This window comes from Harpia harpyja, chromosome 6 (assembly GCF_026419915.1).
Source record: "Harpia harpyja isolate bHarHar1 chromosome 6, bHarHar1 primary haplotype, whole genome shotgun sequence".
Taxonomy (NCBI): domain Eukaryota; kingdom Metazoa; phylum Chordata; class Aves; order Accipitriformes; family Accipitridae; genus Harpia; species Harpia harpyja.
Window position 1 is genome coordinate 55,454,697 of NC_068945.1, and position 12,063 is coordinate 55,466,759.

Here is a 12,063-nt window from a genome sequence, read left to right on the forward strand (position 1 = left end):
TGAGGTTCCTCTAGAAGAATGTTTGTATGAGTGAGCGTAATGGTTTTCTATCACTATTAACAAAGAAAATAGACATGTTTTCTTCTAAGATTTTTCTAACATAAGCTGCTAGTTCTCTACTTCCCATTTTGTAGTCTGAAGCTGCCAGAGCAGATGTTCTGTTCTTGGATCTGTAGTTCCCTAACTGTCTGATTTTCAGATTTAAAAGAGAAACTCTCTCACAAATGTTTAAAAAAAAAAAAAAAATTCACATTTACATGTGAAAGAAGTTTAATGTGTCAAGTGTTTGTCTGAGTTGCCAAAGATAAATCCAGGGTGCTGTTTATTTAGTATATGGTATATTTACTATCCATGCAACACAGAGCTGATAAACACATAGTTTATACTGTCTTGTAATCATATCGCCTATCATTATCTTGAACTGTTGCTGGTAGGAAATATAGAATGTGTGATTTAACATATAAATGCTGTTCTAATATGGATTTTTCAATTGACTTTACAGTACCATAACAGCTTGGGGGAAAGATCATGAAAAAGATGCTTTTGAACACATAGTGACACAGTTTTCTTCAGTGCCTGTATCTGTGGTTAGTGACAGCTACGACATTTACAATGCATGTGAAAAAATATGGGGTGATGACTTAAGGCATATAATTGAAGCCCGAAGTCCAGAGGCACCACTTATTATTAGACCAGATTCTGGGAATCCCCTTGACACTGTTTTAAAGGTAATCCTTTCTTCAAGTCATTCGTATACAAGGTTGGGAAGGGCAATTGTTTGTCTTGTAATAACCAGCTAACAAACATAGGAAACATAATGCTCTAACTTGGTATGCATGGTATGTAGTTGATGCTGGATAATTTGGACCTATGAAAAATGTAAACATTTATCTCATCTCAATATAGATATGGAAACTCTTTTGCAGTCTGAATAGTTTAATCTTTTTAATCAAACCTGTTCTTGAAGCTTTTACAACAGTTACCAGTTTTGCTGGTCTAATAATGCTGGAATGATTCTATAAAGAGAAACTTTCATCACTTAATACAAATAAAATAGGAAACAACTTGAGTGTTAATAAATGCCAGGCCAGTAAGACTTCTTACCACCAAGTTTAGGTATGTTGGTGTCCTGTATTAATGTAATTCACTGTTTTATGCTGCATGTTTAGCATTATTCTGCCTTTTGTAAGACATGCATTTAAGTCAGTGGCACACGACCTCCAAGTTGAAAAATGCATCTTGCCTTGTAGCTCTTTACAGAGCATAGTGATTGTTGCAGTTCTATGATAAAAGCTGTTGATACCTCTGAATTTGAGTAGCTGTCAGTACTGTTTTAATAAGGAAGTAGGGCAGACTTTAGTTATGTTAGTACTCTATCAAATTAGATCCATACAGCTTTAACACTTTTTTTTTTTTTTTTTCCTTTGGGACAAGTGACATATCACAAATAGGAACTTTGAATAATCTTTATCAGAGCTGATAAGAAAAACTCCTAACTGAAGTGTTTCATTTTAATTATTGATGGCTAACAAAATTGTAGAAAACTGAAAGCCTCATCCACCATCTTAAGGGAGGTCAAAAGAAGAGCAGAATCTTCAGTTGCACATTTAATAGCAAAAACTCGCAGCAACCAAAGAAAGAAGGGAAGGAAACATGGTTCTGATTAGCTTTTGGGTACAAGTTCATAAAGGCCAAATGGTCTGTGACTGCTTTAATCTAATAGCTTCCACCACAATGGCTGGCATGCTTTTTGTTTGTGTGCCTATGTGGATAGATTTAGACCAGGATATGTGGGTATATTTATGGATTTTTCTTTTTTTTGAGAGAGAGACCATGACTCAAATGTGGAAATTGTGTTTCTTTATTGGAATGGCAGGTTTTTATTTTTATTTTGAACTGTCTCCCTTCTCTTTTCAATAGGTCTTGGAGATCTTAGGGAAGAAGTTTCCCATTACAGAGAACTCAAAAGGCTACAAATTGCTGCCACCATATCTCAGAGTTATTCAAGGGGATGGTGTGGATATCAACACATTGCAAGAGGTAGGAGATCCTGTTCATGTGTCAGGGTGACAGTAGCAATGTTGATATTTAATCTGGACTCTGTTATGACTCGTCAGATATTGCAGCAGAGACTGCTGACCCCACCCTGCCCTTCATTCCAGACACTGGCAGCGATATCCTAATGCGTAAAACAAATTCATTAAAACTCCACAGGGAATTATTAAGATGCATAAAAAAACTAAAAGGCACTTCCTAATCCCTCTGTTGTAACCCTTCTCCTCCCACCGTCTCTCCTTTTGTTTGCTTTCATCCTGCTTGTCAAGTCTAATTCAGATCAATGTCTAGCAGTGTTTGGTCCTTTCGTTGATATCTAAGGCACACTGCTTGATTGCTATGCTATATCAATAGTAGTAATTAACTGGTTTGGCTCATTAGTTATGTACCATCTGAAGTATGCTTGCACTCAAATATTGAAGGTGTAGTTCTGAAGGAGACTTTTTAAAAACAAGGGTAAGGGAAGTGAGTTCATCGATTTGGCAACTAGTGGAATAAGGATTGTTGAAAGCCCCGAAAATATGTATAACAGATTAGACTGTAGTCTGAGTCAAAAGTGCAATTTCATCAAAACAAAAATTGGTTACTTAGTAGATGCTGTGTGCTTGAAACTAGTTACAAATTCACCACTATTGACTAGATGGAGATACTAAACAATATAATGTGGTTACAAAGGTACAGGCTGCAGTAACTACAGATGATGAGGGGCATGTAAAAGGAGGAGGACTTGACTTTATCAGGCTTGTCCTGGATCATTAATCTTCAGCTGTATTCAAGTTCAGAAACAGAAATAAGTTGGATAAATTTAATTTAAATTTTGCTTCTCAAAATTAGGAGTAAGAGAGACATCAGGCTTGTTTTTTAGTTAGTCTGAAACTATCTGCGTATCTAACGTGGGCACATAATGTGAACCTCAAAGACAGAACTCAAATTCGTCACACAGATCCTTAGAGAGCAGTTAACATTGAGATTTTTACTTGATACGCCAACCGTAGTGCAGTCACGCACTACAATTTTGTTCCTCATCCAAAAGCCTTTAAAGCAAATTTTATTTTACTTTATCTTTTTTTGTCCCATGTGGCTTTTTGAGAATATACAACTGTGCTAATGTGCTTAACAGAACACAAGCATGAGAGGTTAATAGCTGGAAAGAAAGTCTTATCATTAAATACTAGGGGAAGAGACTTTTTTTTTTTTTTTTTTTAGTAAACCTCTGCTTGTTCTCGACAACCATTTGACAGGACTGATGCCTGTGTTAGGCAAAGTATGTTGTGGTTGAGATTTTCGTGAGTCATGACGGGAAAGAAATTGGACTATGAATTCTTTCTTGTACGGAACTCAAAGGTTCCTTTCTGAAAGTTATACTGGACAAAATTCAAGGATGCTCATAGCATCAACAGTAATCAAAATATTAAAACTAGTATTTAAAGTCTTTACATTAGAGGAAAAAATGCACTGCTTTCTAAGTTCTAAATAGAGCAGGAAAATAATTCCAGCAGCTAATGGGAGAGGCTAAGAGGCAGAAGGAGCAAGTCTTTGTTCAGATGATCTGCCTGTTTACGTATTTTCCTCATCAGACTGTAACTGATGATGAGGAACAGTCTACCTGTAATACACAGTAGAAGAGAGTTGAAGATCCAGTTCCACAAGACATACAGAGCAGACCTAACTCACTGCTGCCTGGTGGCCGCCTTCTCATCCTTCCTGACTCTGTAAGCTTGCTGCGCACCTCGTGTCAGCTTTGGTCATTGAACCGTGCTGGTCATTAAAGTAATTTAGCCCGCACGTGTAGCAGCAAACTAACTCAGCCAAAAGTGATCAAATTTGTGGTTTAGTGAATTACATTGTCCCCAAAAAGGGGCCAGTACTCACGAGCACAATACAGGAGAGAAAATAAACTGTTGTTTTCAGCTGGGAGAAGCAGGCAGGAGGGAAAGAGACACTTCTGATTTGACAGCAGCAAGTTATGTTGGAGCAAAAAGACCATGATCTTGCAGCCTAATTTTAGTCATGTTTAAATTTCATGGATCTCTTTATCCTCTTATGTCAGCAAAACCAAGGTTACCATGCTGACTTTTGGAAGACTGGGTAACAGCTTGCCATTTAAAAAAAAAAAACAAAACAAAAAAAACCCCCAAAAACCACACACAACCCTGAAGTATAATTCATCCTTTTCAAAAAGGAGCTTACATGAACAGATATAAATGTATTATTGTGGCCATCTTTTTTTCCCCCTCTCATAGCCTATGCAAGTCATTATTCTAATTACTCCATATCAGTCTTAGATTCTAGGCATGATTTATTGTTATGGATCAGATGGAAGGTAATGGGTACCATAGGAAAATCTAGAATGAGTAATGACCAATCAGTCTTATTTAACTATCCAAACTAGCTGAAACAACAATATAGAAAACAACTCAGAATATAAACTGGATTTTAAAATTCTTTGTTTTAATAGGGGATGCTGGTAGAACAGGTAAGGAACCTTTTCTGACTTTCTTCTAGCATTTTCACTTTTTAAAATCATTCCAATCTGCTAACTCCACAATATACTACACTTTCAAAGGATTTTCTTTGAACATTCAATTTCCAGATGTCTTTAAATTTTTATTCAAAGAAAATCCTCTAATCTGGAGTCACAGTTGATGCATTAATCATGCTCATAATGGTCAGAGGAAGCTGGTCAGAACCTTGACACCTGAACTGTTCTCCTTGCATAGGTTTGAAAGTGTGAGACAAGAAATTCTTCTGTATTGCTTTCCTTTGGGGGGAGGCTTAGGCGTTTCAGATCTCCCCCTTTTTTTCTTCCCTATTACTGCTGCTGCTTGCCATCTCTTCCCCATACCTAATGATGGGCCTGTGCTGTACGTCACTGGTAGTCAGAGCTGTCTTTCAGCTTAGTCTCGATGTCCCTTTCCTTCCACCCCTCACTAGCCAATGATTAGTCAGAGTAAGGAGATTCCTTGGGAGATCGTGGAAAGGTGGAAGCCAGTTCTTCACCCAAGGTAAGTGAGGAGTTGTGCCTGTGGCACAACATGAGCAAACTGTCTGTAAATGAGAGCAGGAACGCTAGCTGAGAGAGGGTTCACGTTTCTTCTCACCCAGGCAAGAAGGTTAAGCGGCCATGGCCCAGCTATACGATACTTGTACTAGCATCTGTTAACCTACAAGTATCAGTGAATGTGAAGTCTAAACATCATGTGCCTTGGTAGGATGTTGTTTATACCAGGTATTTTGTGCTACATCTTGTGGGCATGTTCAAGCGAGTTCAGTGTCAGACCTGATCTATAAAACTGGATAAGGAAAGGAGTAGAATACCTTAGCTCAGGCTTGGTCAGCATCTGGACAGAACTTGATTAGAGTCTCGGTGGAGCTTACCTATACTTGCCTTTTCAAAAGACAGCATAGATAAGCAGGGTCCATATCCAGGCCCAGTCAAGTCTGGTTTCTTATGGTACTATTGAGCCTTATGCTTAAGGAAAGGGTATACCAAATCCCTTTTCTTACCCTTCCTTTGTCTTCAGTTACTTCTGAGTTGCTTAAGGGAGAATTTAATTAATTTTAATCCTTCATCCTCCCTGAGTACCCCTTTTAACTGCTTCCAGGAGAACCTAATCACCTGAAAATACAGATTCCTTTTGTGCATGGTCACTGTCTGAAAGGATATGATGACCACTGCTAAAATTCGCAGGATTGTCACATATTGAGGGGGTATTTGTTCAGGATACAAAGCTTCCAAAGGGTTCCCTTAAGTGAAAGTCATGGTGGTAGGGCCTGAGATTCTTTTTGCTTGGCTTCTTGGATGAGGCCGAGTTAGCTGGTACCTTTAAAATGATGGAAACTCATTGATGAGATCTCTGCTGGGGAAGTCTCTGCTAAAAATGTAGTGGGAAGGTGTTGAGAGCATGCCCTCAAAAAGTTATGGCTCTGCAGTCTACTCCTCCTGTTGGCTGGCCTCTTGTCAGGCATTCCAACTGAGAGTATCTGTGAAGAGACAGTCTGCATGTGACTAAATGGATAAAAAAAAAAATACTAGTATGCTCTTTTGTTTACACTGGCTACCTGTTTGCCACTGTCTGAAGTTGGAATTATCTCTTTTTCTTTTTCTTTTTTTTTCCCTAATGAATGAAACTTTAATTTTGCCTTAGCTGTCCCTTAAAAAAAATGGCTTGACAACAGTAACTCCTGAAACAGTCTTGTTCAGTGTTACTTTGGCATTTCTTTTTGATGCAGGGGGCTGAGACTGCACAAAAGATTGCCAGATTTCGATGATGTTGATTTTTGAAACTCTGCACTGTTCCCCAGAGATTATGTCCTTACATTCTGCTTCTCACTTTCCTTTTCTCTGGATGGATGGGATTTTGTCATTTCACCCACTCTGAAGTTTTCTCACGCACTTTTGTTAGTAAAATGATTAGGACGTAGGAGTTCAAACACTCTCTTATTGGGACTATTACCATCATTTCAGGCTGTCATAAAGGTAACAAGTCAGGGAAACAAATCTTGGCCATTTATGAGCATGACTAAACTAGCACCCATTACTCCAGGCTAGAGGATGTCATGTTTGTCTGGATAGATGGGGGGGGGGGGGAAATGATATGGTAAGTTTTAACTTGACTGATGATAGCAGTGCAGTTCACATTGATCTGTACTTGCCTGAGAAGGTGGCAAAGCAAACTTTTTGAACAGCTTTATGTGTTTCCATTACCCATCTTTGAAATTGCTAATCTAATCCTAGTCAATGTGATTTTCAGGAGAACTGCTCTGTTGAAGTCATTGGTCAAAGTGGGTAATAACTTTCTGGAGTTGATGAGCAAGATGACTGCTTTGTTTCAGGATATAAGCTATGCTTTGAGGTCTTCCCATAATTCTGAGAAATTGGAAGGCTCTACAATACTCCCATGAAATCTTCTATTTTCTTTAGCGCTCTGATTGTCTGGGCATTGCATTACTGTGCTACCCTAGTTTGGGAAGTATATATGCTCGCATGATAATAGTTTTACAGCAAAAGCTTTCTATAATTATGCCATGCTGCAATCACAAATAAAAATGCAAACAACGTGCCAAGTATTGACAGAATTGTTATGTACATCTCCTGGAAACTGAATGTTAGTTGGCTTAATGGTCTGTAAAAGCATCTTGTTTAAGTAGAATAATATTTTTATGGAAAACCAGCATGGCCTAAAAGTATGCTCCATCATAAATTTCTTTTTCTTATTAGATTGTGGAGGGAATGAAGAAGAATAAATGGAGTATTGAGAATATTGCCTTTGGATCTGGTGGAGCTTTGTTGCAGAAACTAACCAGAGATCTCTTAAACTGTTCCTTCAAGTGTAGTTACGTGGTGACCAACGGTCTCGGGGTATGTCTTTGTACAACTTCTACCATTATGTTTTCAATAGAGGCCTCCCCACTTGAAAACCTGTTTGACACTTCCTGTTCCACCATCTGCATTAGGTACAGAAGCCCCACAAAGCCCATTCCTTTTTAAAAAATACTCTTTTCATTTTAGGTAAATGTCTTCAAGGATCCGGTTGCTGATCCAAACAAAAGGTCAAAGAAAGGACGACTGTCGTTGCATAGGACACCTGCTGGAGATTATGTGACACTTGAAGAAGGCAAGGGAGATCTTGAAGAGTATGGACAGGTATGAATTCCAAAATGTATTACATCATTCTTCGTGCAAAAAATAGACCAAGAAAAAGCAGGTTATAACTTAATTTCAGAATTTATTTTTGATTGACTTTTTTTTTTTTTCAACTCCCATCTTATTACCTCAGAATTGTCCCCAATGCCAAATTCAGTAACAGCAGAATGTTAGAATGCCAGTAGAATGCTCAGGCTTTACAATTAGGGATCTTTCTCTCTTGTTTGTCTCCAGAAACAAGAGAACATTGCTGCTTTTTCCCAAAACTAATGTGTCAATGTTGCAGAATATATGCTAGCCAAGTAGTTTTGTGTGGGCTATATTGCACAATTTGAGTAGTGACCTAAGTTGGAGGTGGGAGAGGGACAGATGTAACTAAATTTGTTTCTACTTCCCCACTGAGATTTTTAAATAGTTCCTTCAGGTGTTAATGCTCTGTACGTGGAGTAGTTGCCCAATTTTCAAAGAGGTAAATATAAAACAGGAATTCAGTTTCCCTGTTAATTCTTCACGATTGTAAAATGAAAAGCTATTTCAGTAAAATAAGCACAAACTTTATGCCAATCTCAGACTTTCAGTGTAATACTTCTTATGTTCTCAGTGTGCAAGCAATTAAATGTTTAACTGCATGTTGAGTCTCTTCCTGAATTAAGAGAACTGAAAATAAGTTATCAAATTGCACTTCAGCCTTTAAAAGCTGGAAGTTTCTTGAGTTTTCTGGTATACAGAAGCACATTTCTGTGCTACTAGGCAGAGGGGTACTACTAGGCATACTGTTTTATGCAACAGTAAGCATAAAACTGAGATCTGAGATAACTCAGTCTGTTTTCTGTCTTGAAGTATGTACACTGTAGATAATGTGCTCTGGATGCAAAGATCTAAGAAAAAAGACTTTCTGAGTTATATATACACATCTGCATGTATATATGTTTGTGATGAACATTCATGTATGTATATATATATATGTAGAGAGGGAGGGACCTAATGGTGAGAAATCTCTTCAAAACAAATCACAAGACTTCAGCTCTGAAATTAGGTGATATATAGTTCCTTCGTTTTTGACAGATGAAATAATTAATTAAAAAACTTTCTGTCCTGGGATATTAGAGAGGGTTATTTGTGTGGTACAGATTCTGGGGCTTCCTGGAAAATGACAGGGAAATGTACTCTTTTGTGGGTCCATTTCCCTAAAGCCATAGGTCCTTGCAATAGGTCAAGCAGAGCAACCAGTCAACGTTGCTTTTGTGCTAACTTTTCTGTACAAAGCTGTGCTTATTGCCCTTTGTGTGCTCTTTGCAAGCACTTCGTGATACACTGTTTTAAAAAATATATGTACAAAGGGTACTGTGAAGAAAGATTTTTAAAATTTTTTAATTTTTTTTTTTCACAGTTCCTCTAGAGGAAATAAAGATTTCATTTAAACCTCTGTAATTGAATTGTATTTAATTAGTTGAGTGTCGCCTTTCTTACTAGCTGCTCTAGCAAGGTATATTTAGCATGTGTGTATTTGGCTTTGGCCAGATGTGGACAGATAAAGACCGCTCAGTACAAAGCTTCTGTCTGTGCACAGGATGGCCTAAATCCTTTCTTCTGTCTAACCATTAGTAAAAGGTGTCAGAAGAAGCTGTAAAAATTTAGAATCTTGACAGTCTAAAGCTTTAGTCTTACCAGGCTTGATTTGGGTGCTTGCTTTTGAGTTTGTGTAACCTATGTTGTTTGTTCATTTGCCAAATCACTCTTGCTAAAACAGTGGTATTTCTTGCAGGATCTCCTTCATACAGTATTTAAGAATGGAAAGGTAACGAAGTCATATTCATTTGATGAAGTAAGACAAAATGCCAGGCTGAAGAACAGTGAACTAGAAATGGTGTCTCACTAAGTTTCATTCCATGTCTGTGTATGTGTGTGTGTAACAAGTATGTACTGCATAGCTACTGGGTTTATTGTACAGATTTGTGTGTTTGTGTTTTATGACATTGTAGCCAAATTATTTGTTGGTTTATGGACATACTGCCCTATCTTTTGCCAGTCTTTAGAAAAGATGAAATCAGGAAATGGTACTTACATTGTAAAACATATATAATGCTAAAGTGTGCTTTTTAGGGCCCTTTGCCAGTAGTGATTCAATCTGGTATTGATCTTTTCACAAATGAGACAGAGCTGAGAAACTTTTTTATATATAACAGAATATCACAAAATGGATTTACATAAAATTATCATGATTGCTTTATGTTTATATTTAACTTGTATTTTTGTACAAACAAGATTGTGTAAAATATATTTAAAGTTTCAATAATTAAGTCTTTCCAACTTTTCATGATTTTTATGAGCACAGACTTTCAAGAAAATATTTGGGGGGGGAAATCCATTGCCTTTTGTCCATTAATCAGCAAATAAAACATGGCCTTAAAGTTTATTGTGACATTGTACCATTTGATGACTAAATCAGGACTCGTATCTTCTTAAGAACCCATAGAATTGCTGACCTCACTGTTTCTTGTAGTTGTCTGTATTGGTAAATCTGCATTGAAGAAAATGACTGTTCTTACTAGAAGGTTTAGGTACTACAGACCTTGCTGGCATGGTAAGGTATGTAAATGAAATGCCAAATTTGAAAGAATTCTCTACTGCAGTTTAACTTGCCAAGTCTATCCCACTTGGCATATGCACCTCAATATTTTAAGAGTAAAGTTTTTAAGAGATCTCCTCTTCCACTATAGAATATATGTGTAAAATACTGAAATATGGAAGCGGTGTATTTTAAAGTAATTACACTTCTGGGTTTATTTTTCATATACTGTAAGTGACATGACTTTAAAGCAAAATACTGGACTGGGTAGTGCACTTTTTTACTTTTTTGTATTTTTTTCATTGATTTGCCTTTTGTCAGACTGGATGTTAAATTGTAAAAATGTTTAACTATTTTTGTTAACAACTTTAATAAAACTTTATGCTAGCCAAACTCCTACATGAATGGCAGACCTGTTTCCCCTTCTCGCCCTGTCTCATTGAGGTGAGGAGGGGCTTTTATTTTGCAGAGGGTAACTATAAAACAATATGTTTGAGAGATACTTTTGAACTGTCTGCACTTGATTGTATTTGCTCTCTGCATATGCTTGATTTGAATATCTGCTGGAAAACAAAACTGTTGAGGATTTTATTTGAGAAGCTATGTAGTAACCTCTGAAATGTTTGATAGTACTGTAGGATGGCTCTCACTAGAAAAGTACCTCCCTTACTTAAAAACAACAGCAAAAGTAAACGGCTCCTGTGTTATGCTGGTGATCAACTATCCGCCAATGGCTTAATATACTGATGTAATTAATGCTTCTAATAAGTAAACGATGTTACAGAAAATTGTTAGGGGTACTTTAAAATAATTTAAGCCTACAAAATTTTATAAACTGTTCTCTTAAAGGAAGACTGAAAAGCCATACTTCATTGTTCTTATTCTCTCACCAAAAAGGGCCACATCAAAGCACCCATAATATTTCCAGGGTTTGTGGTTAAGATGTTTATGCCCAGTCTCAATAGTTCTTGTTAATAAAAACTTGTTTTCCACTTGTAGTGTATGTAATTATACATTTAAGTGATGTATTGTTTCAAAAATAGTGCTTTAGTAAGACTCTAAATGCTGACCTTTCACACTGAGGAACTGCCTTCCCTTTGCTATTAATGATATTGTTTGTATTTGGCCAGGAAAGATTTTAAATCTGGACCTAGGATCAGTAGCAGGTAAATAGTACAGAGCCTATTTCACTCCTCCACATGTGTACTAGGGAATTTTATGATGTATGGTTTAAAAAACAGTAAAGTAAATGCTGCTTTCATTCTGTACCAATAAAAAATTTTGATAACTATTGACTATCCATAACTGATATTTTTGTACTTGAGAACTGAGGATATACTGTGGAAGCACTGTTTTCTTGTGTACCATGAAACACATTAGTAATTGTTCACTATTGTCTAAAACTTTTAGCTTATTAGTTGGAGACTTGAAGCAAATTGTCTACTTGTGCATGTCACTTTCAGAAGGTTGTCACATCACTCATTTTATTAAATGTTAATATCTTTAAAAGAAAAAAGAAAAACACCTGGTGCTATTCAGACCTGAATACATGTCTCTGTGTTTGGTGGTTTGACATTCTGGGCATCAAGGGGTTGACAGAAATTACTGCAGTGCTTGAACCATGCAATATCCTAATTCTTCCACATGAAAACAAACAGCATGTTTAAGTTTGCTTTAAATTACTAGATTTGTAGTCATTGATATATTTTAATTATCTCCATTTCATAATATAAATACAGTATTTGTATTTAAAAATAGGAATTGGGAGTTTTGTGTTTAATACTGTTATTTG

At 36.8% G+C, this 12,063-nt stretch overlaps 1 protein-coding gene across 4 annotated transcripts in view; it reads left to right on the forward strand.

The window, feature by feature from the left end:
- NAMPT (nicotinamide phosphoribosyltransferase) overlaps window positions 1-11,562 on the forward strand; it is a 29,962-nt gene extending 18,400 nt beyond the window's left edge. For 2 of the 4 annotated variants that reach the window (XM_052789382.1, XM_052789380.1), the window contains exons 7-12: window positions 503-728; window positions 1,921-2,040; window positions 4,514-4,531; window positions 7,277-7,417; window positions 7,568-7,702; window positions 9,468-11,562. In XM_052789382.1, the coding sequence (XP_052645342.1) occupies window positions 503-728; window positions 1,921-2,040; window positions 4,514-4,531; window positions 7,277-7,417; window positions 7,568-7,702; window positions 9,468-9,581 (754 nt within the window). In that variant the 3' untranslated portion in view covers window positions 9,582-11,562. The remainder of the gene's footprint in view (window positions 1-502; window positions 729-1,920; window positions 2,041-4,513; window positions 4,532-7,276; window positions 7,418-7,567; window positions 7,703-9,467) is intronic. The other 2 variants (XM_052789383.1, XM_052789381.1) reach the window with 1 other exon arrangement.
- The last annotated feature ends 501 nt before the right edge of the window (window positions 11,563-12,063 follow it).